Raw genomic sequence first — 16150 nt, forward strand, 5'->3', positions numbered from 1 at the left:
CTCTAACCAGGCTTATCAAGAAAAAAAGACAGAAACACAAATTACTAATATGCAGTACATAAGAGGAGTTATTATTACTGACTCCATGGACTTCGAAGGATGATAAAGGAGTATTATGAACCGTTTGCCCCAATATTTGCCTAGCACTTTGGGAGGCTAAGGCGGGAGGATTGCTTCAGCTCAGGAGTTCAAGACCAGCCTGAGCAACATAGCGAGAACTCGCCTCTACTAAAAATAAAAAAAAAAAATAAGCCAAGGGTGGTGGTGCACACCTCTGGTCTCAGCTACTCAGAAGGATGAGGTGAGAAGATCACTTGAGCTTGGGAGAATGAGGCTGCAGTGAGCTATGACAGCACCACTGCACTCCAGCCTGGGTGACAGAGCAAGACAAAAAAAAAAAAAGAAAAAAAGACATCATTATAACCAAAGAGTGAAACAACTCAAATGTCCATCAACTGATGAATAAATAAAATATAGTATATCCATCCAATGGAATATTATTCAGCAAGAAAAAGTAATGATGTACTGATACTACAACAAGGATAAATCTTGAGACCATTATGCTAAATCAAAGAAGCCAGTGTCTAACTGGGCACAGTGTCTCATGCCTCTGATGCCAAAGTAATCCCAGCACTTTGGGAGGCCAAGGTGGACAGATCACTTGAGCTCACAAGTACAAGACCAGCCTGAGCAACATCGCGAAACCCCACCTCTACAAAAAAAAAAAAAAAAAATTAGCCGGATGTAGTGGCACATGCCTGTAGTCCCAGCTACTCGGGAGGCTGAGGTGGGAGAATGGCTTGAGCCCAGGAGGCAGAGGTTGCAGTGAGCCAAGACTGCGCCACTGCACTTCAGCCTGGGCGATAAAGCCAGACCTTGTCTCAAAACAGAAACAAAAACAAAGCGAGACTCCATCTAAAAACAAAAAAAAAAAACAAAAAACCTAAAAGAAGCCAGTCTCAAAAGGCCATATATTGTCTGATTCTATTAATTTAAAATGTCCAGAATAAGCATATCCAGAGACAGAAAGATCACTGGTTGGCAAAGGCTGTGGGGATGGGGAAACTGGGGAGTAACTGCTACTGAATACAAGGTTTCTTTTTTGGGTGATAAAATGTTCTAAAATTGATCGTGATGATAGATGCATAACTTTGTGCATACAGTAAAAACCACTGACTTGTACACTTCAGTTTTGTTTGTTTTTTTTTTTACCCTTTTATCTCCTTAGTTTACCAACTTGTACACTTTAAAAGGGTGACTTGTGCAATATGTGAATTACATCTCAATAAAGCTGCTATAAAAACTAAATAAATAAATGAACATAAGTGAACTTTTTAGGATGACAATGTTCTAAAACCAGATTGTGGTGATGGTTGCATAACTTCATCAATTTGCTGAAAATCACTGAACTGTACACTTACAATGGGTAAATTTTATTGTATATAAATCATGCCTCAATAAAGTTGTTTAAGAAATATTTAAAAGAAGAAAGAAGAGAAAAGGGAACAAAGGATAGGACATTAAAAAAGCATATATTGTATTAAGCAAGTATAAACACCAAAATGTCAGTTATTACATTAAATCTAAATATGCTAAAATGCTCCAATTAAAAACAAAGTTTGGGCCGGTTACAGGGCCTCATGCATGTTACTGCAGCACTTTGGGAGGCAGAGACAGACAGATCACTTGAGCCCAGGAGTTAAAGACCAGCCTAGGCAACACAGTGAAACCCTGTCTCTACCAAAGGAAAAAAAAAAAAAATTAGGCATGGCAGCATGTGCCTGTAATCCCAGTTACTCAGGTAGCGGAGGCAGGAGGATCCCTTGATGCTAGGAGGCCGAGACTGCAGTGACCTGTGATCTGGTACCATACTCCAGCCCGGGCAACAGAATGCAACCCTGTCTCAAAAAATAAATAGAAAATAAAATAAAATAAAATAAAATAAAAACAAAGTTTGTTATGCCACCTACCAGAGAAACAGAAAGGCTAAAAGTAAAAGAATGGGAAATAATATGCAATGTAAACATATACCAAAAGGTAGTATAACTATATTAAAATCAGCAAGAGCAAAGAAAAAGCATTACCAAGCCAGGCATGGTGGCTCACACCTCTAATCCCAGCACTCTGGGAGACCGAGACAGGTAGATCACTTAGGTCAGGAGTTCAAGACCAGACTGGCCAACATGATGAAACCCTGTCTCCACTAAAAATGCAAAATTAGCTGGGCATGGTGGCACAGGCCTGTAATCCCAGTTACTCGAGAGGCTGAGGCAGGAGAATTGCTTGAACCCAGGAGGTGGAGGTTGCAGTGAGCCAAGAATGCACCATTGCACTCCAGCCTGGGTGACAGAGTGAGACTCTGTCTCAAAAACAAAACAAAACAAAAACAACAACAACAAAGTACTACCAGAGATAGGCACTTTAATAAGGATAAAAATGGCAACCTGGATAATGTTAATGATCCTAAATTTGAAAATATCTAATAAAAACTTCAACATACATAAAGCAAAAACTGACAAGGCTAAAAGGAGAAATAAGGAAATCCATAATCATAATGGGAGATTTTACACATCTCTTTCAAAAACTGATATATGCAGACAAAAATTAGTGAGAATACAGAATATTTTAACACAATTAAACAAAATGGACACACCTCGAGCAGTATATCTAGTAAATGCACTCTACATGTCCTTTACAAATACAAATAGAACATTTGCAAAACGACCAGCTGCTAGGCCATACTGCAAATGTCAATACATTTAAATGAACTGAAATACAGACTACGTTCCACATCAGAAAGATAGTTATAAAATCCCCATGTTTGGAAAATAATATACTTCTCAAAAATGCATGGGTCAAAGAAGAAATTGAAGTGGATATATGAAAATATCCTGAAAGATAATGAAAATACTACACATCCAAACTGATGAGGTACAACTAAAGCCATGCTTACTGACCATTATAACCCTGATACCAAAACCTGTCAAAAGGAAAACTGCAGGCCAGTTTCACTAATGACGATGTAAGGGAAAAACCACAATTCAAAAATTGAATTAAATTTAAAATTTGTATCAGAAATTAAAAGTTGGTTTAATATTTGAAAATTTTATTCAATGCAATTCACCACATTGATAACATAAAGGAGAATAATTATTTGATAACATAAAGGAGAATAATGATATGAATACCTCAATTGATACAGAAAAAGCATTTGATAAAATTTAACATCCATTCATGATAAACTCAAATAAAAAAAATGAATTTCTAGTAACAGGTATCCACAGAAAACCCACTGCAAACATCATACTTAATGGCAAAATGTTTAAGGTTTTTTCCCTCTTAGATCAGGAACATGCTACTTCTATTCATCATACTGGAGGTCTCAGGCAGCAGAGTAAGGCAAGATATATAGAAGACATAAGATTGGTAAGGATAAGATAAAAGATTCATTTGCAGATGATATAATATTCACAGATGACTGTACAGTATACAATCTAAAAGAATCTAAATGTAAATTATCAACTATTACAGCAATATACATGAATAATATAAAAATCTATCTTATTTTTATATTACAGCTACAATTTTTAAATGCAGTTTTAAAAACACTACTTACAATACCACTTTTAAAAACGCTAAGGAATAAATCTAACAAAGTTATGCAAGACGGCTACATAGAAAACTGTAACACACTCTTGGCTGGGCACAGTGGTTCACGCTTGTAATCCCAGCACTTTGGGAGGCTAAGGTGGGCAGATCACCTGAGATCAAGAGTTCGAGTCTAGCCTGACCAACATGGTGAAACCCCATCTCTACTAAAAATACCAAAAAAAAAAATTAGCTGGGCATGATGGTGGGCGCCTGTAATCCCAGCTACTAGGGGAGGCTGAGGCAGGAGAATCGCTTGAACCTGGGAGGTGGAGGTTGCAGAAAGCTGAGATGGTGCCACTGCACTCCAATCTGGGAGACAGAGCGAGACTCCATCTCAAAAAAAAAAAAAAATTACAGGAAAATAACTTTCAATTTATAATTCTATACCCAGTCAAACTAAATATATGTGTCAGAATAAGACATTTTCTGATCTGCAAGCTTTAAAAAAAAAAAAAAAAAAAGTTACCTCCCATGTACTCTTTCTTGGGAGGCTACCAGAGAGTGTGCCCCAGGAAAAAGGAAGACAATTGAGGAAACAAGGTCTAAAACATGAGAAAAGAAAGAAAAATGCTCTGGATTTGGTCAAGAGAAGTCCCAAGAACTCAGCTGTATAGCAGACCTAGTAAGCAGCTAAACTAAACTGCTAAACTGATAAACTGCTAAACTGCAGCAGGAGAATGAAGGGCTTCAAATGATTTCTTTAAAAAAAAAAAAAAAAGTTTTAGAATTTAGGAACAAATTATAAGTATACAGAAAGCAGGCCGGGCGTGGTGGCTCACACCTGTAATCCCAGCACTTTGGGAGGCCGAGGTGGGTGGATTACCTGAGGTCAGGAGTTCGAGACCAGCCTGGCCAACACAGTGAAACCCCATCTCTACTAAAAATACAAAAAAATTAGCCAGACTTGGTGGCGGGCACCTGTAATCCCAGCTACTCGGGAGGCATAGGTTGCAGGGAGCCGAGATTGCGCCATTCCACTCCAGCCCGGCAACAGTGCGAGACTCCGTCCCCAAAAAAAAAAAAAAAGGTATACACAAAGCAAAACAATTTAAAAGGATGCATTATTCCTGACTTCACCACCATGCGATACACCAATGTAGCAAAATTTCACTTGTACCCCATTAATACAAATTTTAAAACAGTAAAATAAATTAAAGGATGCACTATTATGCTAATGAAAGTCAAAAGGGTATATGTATATGTGTGTATATATGTATATATGTGTATATATGTATATATCTATATATGTATATACGTATATATGTATATATGTATATGTATATATGTATATATATGTATATGTATATATATACAGGGTATATGTATATGTATATATACAGGGTATATGTATATTTATCCTTCAATTTAAAAAATGGAAGAGGACTGTTTTTAACACTACAAAAAAATTATATAAAACAAATATAATTGTACAATATATGGCCCTGCTGTAAACAATAATGCTAACATCATAATGTAAATACTTAACAACAGCCAAAGCTGTGATATAACTACATTGGTAGACTAGTGGAGACAAGTAAGAAGGAATCGAATGTGTGAATTAAATCCTAGTCTTTCAAGAGCGAAGAAAATAGATAGTATCTAAAAGTGAAAAGAAACAGCTTTATAACCATGTTATTTAGAAATACTGGCTCTCCTGTTTCCTGGATCCTTCTCTTGCAAAAGAAATAGCTAAGTATGGACACTGAACAGCATTAGGAGTATGGAACTTAGAGGTGCAAAGCAGGCAGGGCACTGCTGTTTTTTTGTTACAAGCTCCATGATACGCAGAGATCTAATCACAGTCCAAATATTTGACTTCACAAGCAATTTCTTTACTATTTATACATTGTCTTACAAGGCATGTACTCTCATTTAAAAATAATAATTTGGGGCTGGGCACAGTGGCTTACACTCATATCCTAGCACTTGGGAGGCCAAGGTAGGCCCATTGCTTGATCCCAGGAGTTTAAGACCAGCCTGGGCAACATGGCAGAACCTTATCTCTACAAAAAAAATACAAAAATGAGCTGCGTATGGTGGCATGCGCCTATAGTCCCAGATACTCGGGAGGCTGAGGTGGGAGGATTGCTTGAGCCCAGGAGGTGGAGGTTTCAGTAGTTTTTTTGCACCACTACACTCCAGCCTGGGCAACAGAGCAAGACCCTGTCTAAAAAAAAAAAAAAATCATTAGAATTTTGTTTTCCTTGTGAACAGCTCAGCACTGTGACAAAAGTGCCACCATTCAGTCATCTTCCCAGTTGAATTACTGGCAGGTATCACATGGGTTTTCTCTTGAAGTACTTGTGGTTTAACAGTTTACAGCAGTGATAATCTCTTACATCATACCCTCTAAACTGTCAACCTGTTTAGCAAATATGACATTTCTAGACATTTACAGTTTCCACTGATTTTATTGTTTTTAAAAATAACTAAAGGCTAAATTCCATGAAGATAAATGTGCATCTTATTTGTTTCTTTAATCCTAAATGTAAGACATCTAATGCCTCAAAATACCACACTAAATGCAAGGGTCTCACACAATCTCACTGCAACCTCCGTCTCCTGGGCTCAAGTGATCCTCCCACCTCAGCCCTGCCCCCTTCCCCCTCCCAGCCCCCCACACCACCACCACCGCCACCAAGTAGCTGGGATTACAGGCACGCACCACCACGCCCGGATAATTTTTTGTATTTTTAGTAAAGATGGGGTTTCACCCATCTTGCCCAGGTTGGTCTTGAACTCCTGAGCTTAAAGGATCCGTCTAGCTCGGCCTCCCAAAGTGCTAGAATTACAGGTGTGAGCCACCGCACCCAGCCTAAATAGATATCTTAAAGGATAATAAAGATAAAATACCTTGTTGGGTTATTCTGACAATACATGTTAACCACTGAACACTTTTGTGTACTTTAATGGGGTATGATTCAGTAAAATTAGGAGCAAATTTAAGGGCTTGTGAATACAAAAACTTCCCATTGAAATGAATGGCATATATATATATATATATATATATATATATATGAATAAGACTTTATCCTAATCAGGAGTTTTTCAGTATCAAATTACCTTTGAAAAGCAAGGTAAGATTTATTTGACTTAAATGCCTAGGTTTCATAAATACTAATGGTTAGAATGAGGCTAAAACAAGTAGTGCCTAATGAAATTTTTTTTAAAAGTTAGTGAATCTGGCTGGGCATGGCGGCTCACATCTGTAATCCCAGCACTTTGGGAGGCTGAGGTGGGTGGATCAAGAGATCAAGAGTTTGAGACCAGCCTAGCCAGCATGGTGAAACCCTGTCTTTACTAAAAATACAAAAAGTAGCCTGGCATGGTGGCACACGCCTATAGTCCCAGCTACTCAGGAGGCTGAGGCAGGGGAATCGCTTGAACTCGGGAAGCGGAGGTTGCAGTGAGCCGAGATTGTGCACTGCACTCCAGCCTGGGCAACAGCACGAGACTCCATCTCACAAAAAAAAGAAGTCAGCCAGGCGCAGTGGCTCACACCTGTAATTCCAGCACTTTGGGAGGCCGAGGTGGGCGGATCATGAGGTCAGGAGATCGAGACCATCCTGGCTAACACGGTGAAACCCCATCTCTACTAAAAATACAAAAAAAAAAAAAAATTAGCCGGGCGTGGTGGCGGGCGCCTGTAGTCCCAGCTACTCGGGAGGCTGAGGCAGGAGAATGGCATGAACCTGGGAGGCGGAGCTTGCAGTGAGCTGAGATCGCACCATTGCCCTCCAGCCTGGGCAACAGAGCGAGACTCCATCTCAAAAAAAAAAAAAAAAGTCAGTGAATCTAAAGAAAAAATATAAAGTAAGGAACACTCGGGCATTTAGATATGCCAATAATCACAAAGGAAGCAACGACTGCCATGTGGGAAATATAACAGCATCCCACAACCCAGTCTGTCACCAGATTGCCAAACTGAAGGGCATCCAGGGATGGCGGGTCATGACCTGTAATGTGAGCTGCACTATCCTAGAGCCCAGCGTTTACTCAGTCTATCCTTTCCTTCAACTCGTACTGATCATTTGGGGCCTTGTACGCCCATGGTAAGGAATCCAGAATTGACTCTATCAACTGCAATGAGATGAGGCTGGAGAGTTTTAAGCAAAGGATTTATAAGATCTGATTTGCATTAAGCGTCAAATGTGCTGATGAATATGAAAAGGCTCAGTAAACTCCAAAGTATCACCCCAGCATATTTTATTGCCTTGACAGAGGGCAGAACAAAACGAAGGGAAGAAAATAAAGCAAACTAAAATCCAAGTAGAATTGACCCATTACAAATTATGTGGCCAGTAGTCATGACTCAGGCTTCCCTTATGCCCCATTTAGGGAGATGGAGAAGATCAGGTCTGATGGAAAAGGGAGAGGATTTTGGCTTTTGACATACTAAGTTTGAGATGCCCATTAGACATCAAAGTGGAAATGCTAGAAGGCAATTGGATATACCTACCCATCCAGAGCTAAAAGGAGAAACAGGAATGGAAACAGAAACTTAGGATCCATCAGCGTATAGAGCAGTTATTAATAATAATACAAGCTAATCTTTATAGCAGTAAGCTATGTACTTATAGCTGAGAAAGTATGTTTCAGTCACTATTTTAAGTGCTTTATATGTACAACTCACTTGGTCCTCACCACAACCTTGGAAGGTCAGGTCCTATGATACTTACTTTACAAATGAATAAGCTGAGGCATAAACAGATTAAATAACTTGCCTAAAGACACATAGTAAGTAAATACCAGAGCTAGGTTTCAAACCTAGGCAATCCGACTCTGGAACTCTTTAAAGCCATGAGATTGCTTGGCAAGTACAGACAGAAATTAGACCGAGGACACAGTATTTCAATTTAAGCAATTTCCTGAATATCAAATGGCTGGCAAGGTTTCAGGCTCTGCAGATACAATGAAAAATAAGACACAGTCTCTTCAGGAAGCCCAGTCTAATTAACTACTAGCTGAGAGCAACTATTTACTAAACAACTATTCCTATATGCCACACTGGCTACGCTTTTAAAACATATTATTTCACTTAATCCTCCTCACAACTTTATGGGATAGATGTTATCATCACCTCTTTAGAAATAAGGAAACTGAAGTTAAGAGAGGTTAAATAACTTAATCTTGGTCACCCTGCTAGGATTCAATTCAGGTCCATCTTACTTTAAAATCTGATTTTTTTTCCAAGGAAATTCCATCACATGCTATACCACAGATGATCCTTGAGGACATTATGTTAAGTAAAATAAGCCAGTCACAAAAAGACAAATACTGTATTACTATACTGGGGTTATCTAAAGTAGTCAAACTCACAAAAACAGAAAGGAGAAGAATGGTTACCAAGGACTGGGAGGGAGAAATGGGAAGTTGTTCAATGGTAGTTTCAGATTTGCAAGATGAAAAAGTTCTGGAAATCTGTTTCACAACAATGGGAATATACTTCACATTACTTAACTATACACCTTTTTTTTTTAAGATACAGGGTTTCACCATGTTGCCCAGGCTGGTCTCAAACTCCTGGGCTCAAACAATCCGCCCACCTCAGCTTCCCAAAGTGTTGGGATTACAGGCGTAAGCCACCACACTGGGCCTGACCTATACACTTATAAATGGTTAAGATGGTAAATTTTATGTTTACATATATATATTTATATATGTATATAGTTTGAGGCAGGGTCTCATTCTGTTGCCCAGGCTGCAGTGTAATGGTGTGATCATGGCTCACTACAGCCTTGACTTGCCAGGCTCAAGCGATCTTCCCACCTCGGGTTCCTGAGCAGCTGGGACTACAGGCATGCATTTCCACACCTGGTTAATTTTTTTTTTTGTAGTAGAGATGGGGCTCCACCACACTGCCCAGGCTTGACTCAAACTGGCTCAGGTGATCATCCCATCTTGGTCTCCCAAAGTGCTGGGATTACAGACATGAGCCAATGTACCTGGCCTATATTATATATTTGTTTACTACAATGAAAAAATTTTGGCCAGGCGCAGTGGCTCACACCTGTAATCCCAGCACTTTGGGAGGACAAGGCAGGGGGATCATGACGTCAGGAGTTAGAGACCAGCCTGACCGACATGGTGAAACCCCATCTCTACTAAAAATACAAAAAGTAGCCAGGTGTGGTGGCACACGACTGTAATCCCAGCTACTCAGGAGGCTGAGGCAGAATTGCTTGAATCCGGGAGACGGAGGATGCAGTGAACCGAGATTGCGCCACTGCACTCCAGCCTGGGCAACAGAGCGAGACTCCGTCTAAAAAATAAAAAATAAAAAAATTTTAAATCTGGTCTTTTCCTACTATACCACATGCCATAACAGTATAAAAATATGGGTAATCTGGGCAACAGAGCAAAACCCTGTCTCTACCAAAGATACAAAAATTAATGGGGTGTGGTGGCACACGCCTGTAGTCCCAGCTACTAGGGAGGCTAAGGTGGGAGGATCACTTGAGCCCAGGAAGTTGAGCATGCCACTGCACTCCAGCCTGGGTGACAGAGCAAGATTCTGTCTCAAAAAAAAAAAAGGGTAAGCAAATAACTTATTCTGCAGGATGGGAGAGAGGAGCGGAAGGGCACAGCATGGAATAAATTAAAAAAAAAAAAAAACTAAGAAAAGAAATATTTGAAAGATGAAGGTCCCCATTTTATCCTCACTATAGTTCCAGGCAGGGGGTCTCTATCTCAACCTCTGAAATAGCTCCCACACCTATATACAACCATCAGTTACCACAATAACCTGCCTGGCTTTTGTGGCTCCAGAATATTCCAGCAGCCTTGTATCTGGTGAGCTTTTTTTTTTTTTTTTTTTTTTTTTGAGATGAAGTCTCACTCTGTCACCCAGGCTGGAGTGCAGTGGCGTGATCTCAGCTCACAACCTCCACCTCCCAGGTTCAAGCAATTCTCCTGCCTCAGCCTCCAGAGTAGCTGGGATTACAGGTGCTTACCACCACGCCCGGCTAATTTTTGTATTTTTAGTAGAGACGGGGCTTCGCCATGTTGGCCAGGCTGGTCTCAAACTCCTGACCTCAGATGATCCACCCGCCTCGACCTCCCAAAGCACTGGGATTACAGGAATGAGCCACTGTGCCCAGCCTCTGGTGGGCTTTTCTAGGCTCCTCCCATTCTAAGTCATTCAGCACTGGAAACAAATTAAGTTGCCTAAATTGCCTCATTTATCATGCTAAAGAACTTCTGTGGCTCCCTATTACTCTCAGAACACTGATTATCAGGATGGGTGTTTAGGAACATATCACCTAACCTCTCTGAGCCTCAGTTTCCTCATCCATATTAAGAAATGAGTCTTGAAGCATAACTCAAAAGCTTGAGGATTAAAGATAACATATGCCTTGTACCGTACTTTTTCTAAAGTTATGTGCTCACTAAAAGTTAGTCCTCTTTCTGCCTGTCTCTACACACCCAGCTCGGTAAGGTATCTTAGCTTAAGAAGGAAAGAGCAAGTATTTCTAGGAATTTTTTTTTTTTTTTTTTTTTTTTTTTTTGAGACAGGATCTCACTCTGTCAATCTCCGCCTCCCAGGCTCAGGTAATCCTCCCACCTCAGCCTCCCACAGGCATACACCACCACCATGCCCGGCTAAATTTTTGGAGACACAGGATTTTGCCGTGTTGCTTGGGCTGGTCTCGAATTCCTGGATTCAAGCGATCTGCCTGCCTCGGCCTCCCAAAGTGCTGGGATTACAGGGTCTTAAGTCAGGTCTTAAGAACACAAGGGGGAAAAAGGCTGCTCATCTACGGTGGTGTGATGGCCAGGAAAACATTTCTCACTCACAACTGCTCCTTTCGTCCACAGTCCTCCATACACACAGACCCCCTAGCCTTTATTTTATTCTATCCTTTTCGTCATTTGAGGAAGTGATATTCAAATTAAATTTAAATAAAGTTATACTGTGAAAAGTCTCACTCCCATTTTCTCCCCCTTTAGCCCAATTCCCACCTCACTCCCACCAACCACTTTATCAGTTTCTTGAGTATCCTTCAAACTTTTTATGAAAAAGCTGTCTTTAAATAAAGCTAATGTTTTACAGGTGTTAGCAAGGTTTGGGGTGGGGGAGGGTGGAAGAAGTAGTGGACTAGGTCCTATTCCACCTGGTTTACCCTAAAGCAGTGTCCTTCGCTCACTCAAAAATAACAATAATCATATGTTGGGCACCTGTTATAAGTCAGATGCTTAATATTAACTACCTTCAGCCCTTAGTATGCACCAGAAATGCACTAATGCTTTACACAATTGCCCCCTTTGATCTCCACAACAATCTTAAAAGGTAGGTTACTAATTCTCATCTTCATCTTACAAGTGAGGAAACTGAGGCACAGAAAGGTCACCTGCCCAAGCAAGAGAGAGGAGCAGGGCTTTGAACCCAGGCCTGACTCCAGAGTCCCTCTTAACCATGACGCTCTACACTAGCAAACCAGATATAGTCTCTGCACCCGCTGGAACTCAGCCTAATGTGGGAGACGGGCGAGAAAAAGGCAGACAACAAAGAAATACGAAATTATAGACTAAGAAAGTAATGTAAACGAAACGAATTCGCGGCTGTGACAGAATAACAATGGGGACCTACTTTAGAAAGGGGAAGGAAAGAGTGTCAAGGAAAGGCCTGAGAAAATGACATTTATGAAACGCTTGGGAACCGTTTGGGGGCTGCAATGATGACCCCCTCCCCCACGCCCAATACACGGGATAAACTCGAGGCCCACAGAGGCTAAAACAAACACGACAGGGTCCCCCAGACGTGTAGACGTGGCGCAAAGAAGGGAGGATCCAGAAACTGGGCCCAGGGTTCGTACACGCCATCAGTGTCCACAGCAGCCCAGCCCCGCTCGGCCCCTGACAAGGGACATCAAGCCAGCTGCTTCCCACGGCCCCGCTGCGGCTGAGAGCGTCCGGGCAGCTCACAGGGAGGCCTTGCGGCCAGCCAAAAGGGCTTTGGCCCGTCCAGCGGCAGCCTGGAAAGGCCTCTTCCCCGGCCCCCCGCCAGCTCCCGCCTGGTCCGCCCCGCCCCGCCCCTCCTGGTCCAGCCTCGTACCTGCACCGCCCGGACCAGGCCCCGGCCAGTCAGCTGGCCCTGCCGCAGCTGCAGCAGAATGTTACCAGGCCGCGGCCGGCCGCCCCATCCGCCCCAAGCCGCCACTGTGGCTGCCGACCGTCTCCCTCGACCGGCTCCAGACCCAGCCGCTACCGGCGCCGCCGCCATGTCTCCTCGTCGGACAAACAGGAAGCAGGCGGCCTCGGGGCCGCGGAGATTTCTACGGGGCGGCGGAGGGGTCGCCGCAGCGCCCCCAGTGGGCCGTCGGCGGAGGCGCAAGCCGCGTGGCAGGGACCGTGCGCGGCGTGGAGGCTACTGGGAATTGTAGTCTTGCGCGGCAGCGGGGTAGGTGGGAAAAGAGATGTGGCCTTTCCTGCACTGCCGGTTTCTCTGGCCCCCGGGCCCAGCATTTCGGCGAAATCTCCCAAGGTCCACATTCTCCCATTTCTCTCGCCGATTTGGGCAGGATGCAGGCAGCTGGCCAAGAAATGATCCTGGGCTTCAGGTCCGGAGTCAGGCCCTCGAGTCCGCTTCCTGCCTGCTTCTTTCTACACGTGACTCACCGCGGACGTCGACCAAGTCATCGCGCTCTGCCACTGCGCCTGTGTCCTCGTCAGGTCACTCCATCTATAGATTCTGGGAGCCTGATCAATCGTAGTTCCTGGGGCTTTCTCTGCGCCCGACACCAAACCATGTCTAGGGGAAAGGGAGGGTGTCTGGGATACAGTGGTGGGCAGAACGGCCTGGGATCCTTTATCACGAAATGCAGGTTACAGGGGAAGACAGCAGATCCATACACAAAGAAACGCAGTCTCAAACTGGATAAGTTGTGTAACTGGATAGGTTGTTGTGAAATTAAATAATGGAAGGGAAAGGGATTAGTAAATTGTGACATCATATTCTCTGTCAGATGAAAACCCTGTCCTAATTTCTATCCACCAGATAGCATGTTGTCTCTACCATGACCCCAAATACTCATTTTTTCAGCTAACTTCTGTGGCAGGATGGCACTGACTCCCCCCACCCAACACACACACACTTTTTCCCTTCCTAGCAGGGGGCCTGTAATAAAAATGAAAGAGGAGAGCTAAGTGTGATATAACAGGGAATGGTGAAGATTGTGACTCATAACTAAGATGACTGTAACTTACTGCTCAAACCAGAACACTTTAAAGAATGAAAAGACACAATAAATAATTACACCGGGACGGTAGGCATAAAAGTGACTCTCCCAGGTGAACTGGCACTATGGTTGCCATCCTCACACCCCATCTAAAAGGAGTAGACTCACCATCCATCTTCATAGAACTAGAAAAAAGAATCCTAAAAATCATATGGAACCAAAAAAGAGCCTGCATGTCCAAAGCAAGACTAAGCAAAAAGAATAAATCTGGAGGCATCACATTACCTGACTTCAATCTATACTATAAGGCCATAGTCACCCAAACAGCATGGTACTGGTATAAAAATAGGCACATAGACCAATGGAACAGAATAGAGAACACAGAATAAAACCAAATACTTATAGCCAACTGATCTTCGATAAAGCAAACAAAAACATAAAGTGGGGAAAGGACACCCTATTCAACAGCTGGTGATAACTGGCAAGCCACATGCAGAAGAATGAAACTGGATCCTCATCTCTCACATTATACAAAAATAAACTCAGCCGGGCGCAGTGGCTCACACCTGTAATCCCAGTGGCTCACACCTGTAATCCCAGCACTTTGGGAAGCCGAGGTGGTCAGATCATGAGGTCAGGAGTTCGAGACCAGCCTGGCCAACATGGTGAAACCCCATCTCTACTAAAAATGCAAAAATTAGCTGGGCGTGGTGGCATGCACCTGTAGTCCCAGCTACTTGGGAGGCTGAGGCAGGAGAATCACTTGAACCCTGGAGACAGAGGTCACAGTGAGCCGAGATCACGCCACTGCACTCCAGTTTGATGACAGGATGAGACTCCATCTCAGAAAAAAAAAAAAAATAGCCAAAGAAGTTACAGTCAGGAGATATTTTGTTCCCTATAGAAACTGAATATAACATCTTAAAATTTGTCCCTGAGTGTTGTTTCTTAGAAACTCAAACCCCCACCAAATGGATCTGCTGATCGGCAAACCTCAGATAAGGGAGAGCTGAGAACTAAACTTTTGACTTCTATATTTTGTTCTAAATTTCTTCCTAGGGGGCCTGGAGGAGGACACGACCATAAGTCAGAGCTAACATTCTTTTCTGCAGATCCCAAATTTTTAGACAAACCTTTGCCTCCTTAACCAATTACAAGTCAGAAAATCTTTGAATCCACTTGTGGGCCCCTGGTTGGAGATGTCCTGTCCTTTTAGGTGGAACCAATATACAGCCCCTATGTATTGATTCATGACTTCGCCTGTAGCCTCTGCCCTCCTGCCATTAAAAACCTGTAAGCCAGCTGGGCGCGGTGGCTCACACCTATAATCCCAGCACTTTGGGTGGCCGAGGCAGGTGGATCACCTGAGGTCAGGAGTTCGAGACCAGCCTGACCAAAACAGCAAAACCCCGTCTCTACTAAAGATACAAAAATTAGCCAGGCATGGTGGCACGTGCCTGTAATCCCAGCTACTCGGGAAGCTGAGGCAGGAGAATCGCTTGAACCCAGGAGGCAGAGGTTGCAGTGAGCTGAGATTGCACCACCGCACTCCAGCCTGGGCGACAGAGCAAGACTCTGTCTCAAAAAAAATAAAATAAAACCCCTGTAAGCCATAAGGGAGTTCAGGTCTTAAGCATAAGCTGTTTGATTCTCCTCGCTTGGCACCCTGCAGCAAGTGCAATAATAAATGCCTCACTTTCTCTTGCTGTAATCCCAATGTCAGTGGCTTTGCTGCACCAGGTAAGCAGCCCTCACTTTGGTTCAATAACAATACTTTTCATAACTTTTTGCACCAGCTATGTATCATTTCTAGATTCAAGAAAAAAAAGTCTTCTAATATGTGAAATTAACTTTAAAAAGACATAAAAAGAAAAGGCATTTCCAGGGATACAAACAGGGCATTGGTGAGCTGTCCGGGCAGCAGCCAGCCTTACCAGGGAATCCACAGCCCAGGGATTCCGCCCAGAGCTCTTCCTGAGGCATATGGTGATGGATATTCTCACCCTTGTCGCGGTGAGGAGACAGGATCCTGACTAATTTCACAGTTCACATGGCCCTCCAGGTTTCCCTTGGCACTCATCATGCTAGGGACAAATCTTCCCACCTCAGCTTTGACCCAACTGCAAATGTCACTTTCCATTCCTCAGTTCCTATCTTTGTCAGTCTAGCTTGGCCGAGGCATTCACCAAAGCTGGGTATTCACTGGGTCAAAAATGACCACCTCAAATTCAGTCCTTACAGATACCATGTGACCATGAAGTAAGGGGACATGTTTCCAGAAACCTCTGTGGAAAGACACTCTTTTCCACTTCACCTCTGCT

The 16150-nt window shown here is 42.9% G+C and overlaps 1 protein-coding gene across 8 annotated transcripts in view; it reads right to left on the reverse strand.

Moving 5' to 3' along the window:
• TRPC4AP (transient receptor potential cation channel subfamily C member 4 associated protein) overlaps positions 1-14078 on the reverse strand; it is a 90953-nt gene extending 76875 nt beyond the window's left edge. For 4 of the 8 annotated variants that reach the window (XM_003831831.4, XM_063600802.1, XM_003831830.3 and 1 more), the window contains exon 1: positions 12707-14078. In XM_003831831.4, the coding sequence (XP_003831879.1) occupies positions 12707-12874 (168 nt within the window). In that variant the 5' untranslated portion in view covers positions 12875-14078. The remainder of the gene's footprint in view (positions 1-12706) is intronic. The other 4 variants (XM_055104981.2, XM_063600804.1, XM_003831832.6 and 1 more) reach the window with 1 other exon arrangement.
• Between the last annotated feature and the right edge of the window lie 2072 nt (positions 14079-16150).

The sequence above is a fragment of the Pan paniscus genome, chromosome 21 (assembly GCF_029289425.2).
Source record: "Pan paniscus chromosome 21, NHGRI_mPanPan1-v2.0_pri, whole genome shotgun sequence".
In the NCBI taxonomy this organism is placed as follows: Eukaryota; Metazoa; Chordata; class Mammalia; order Primates; family Hominidae; genus Pan; species Pan paniscus.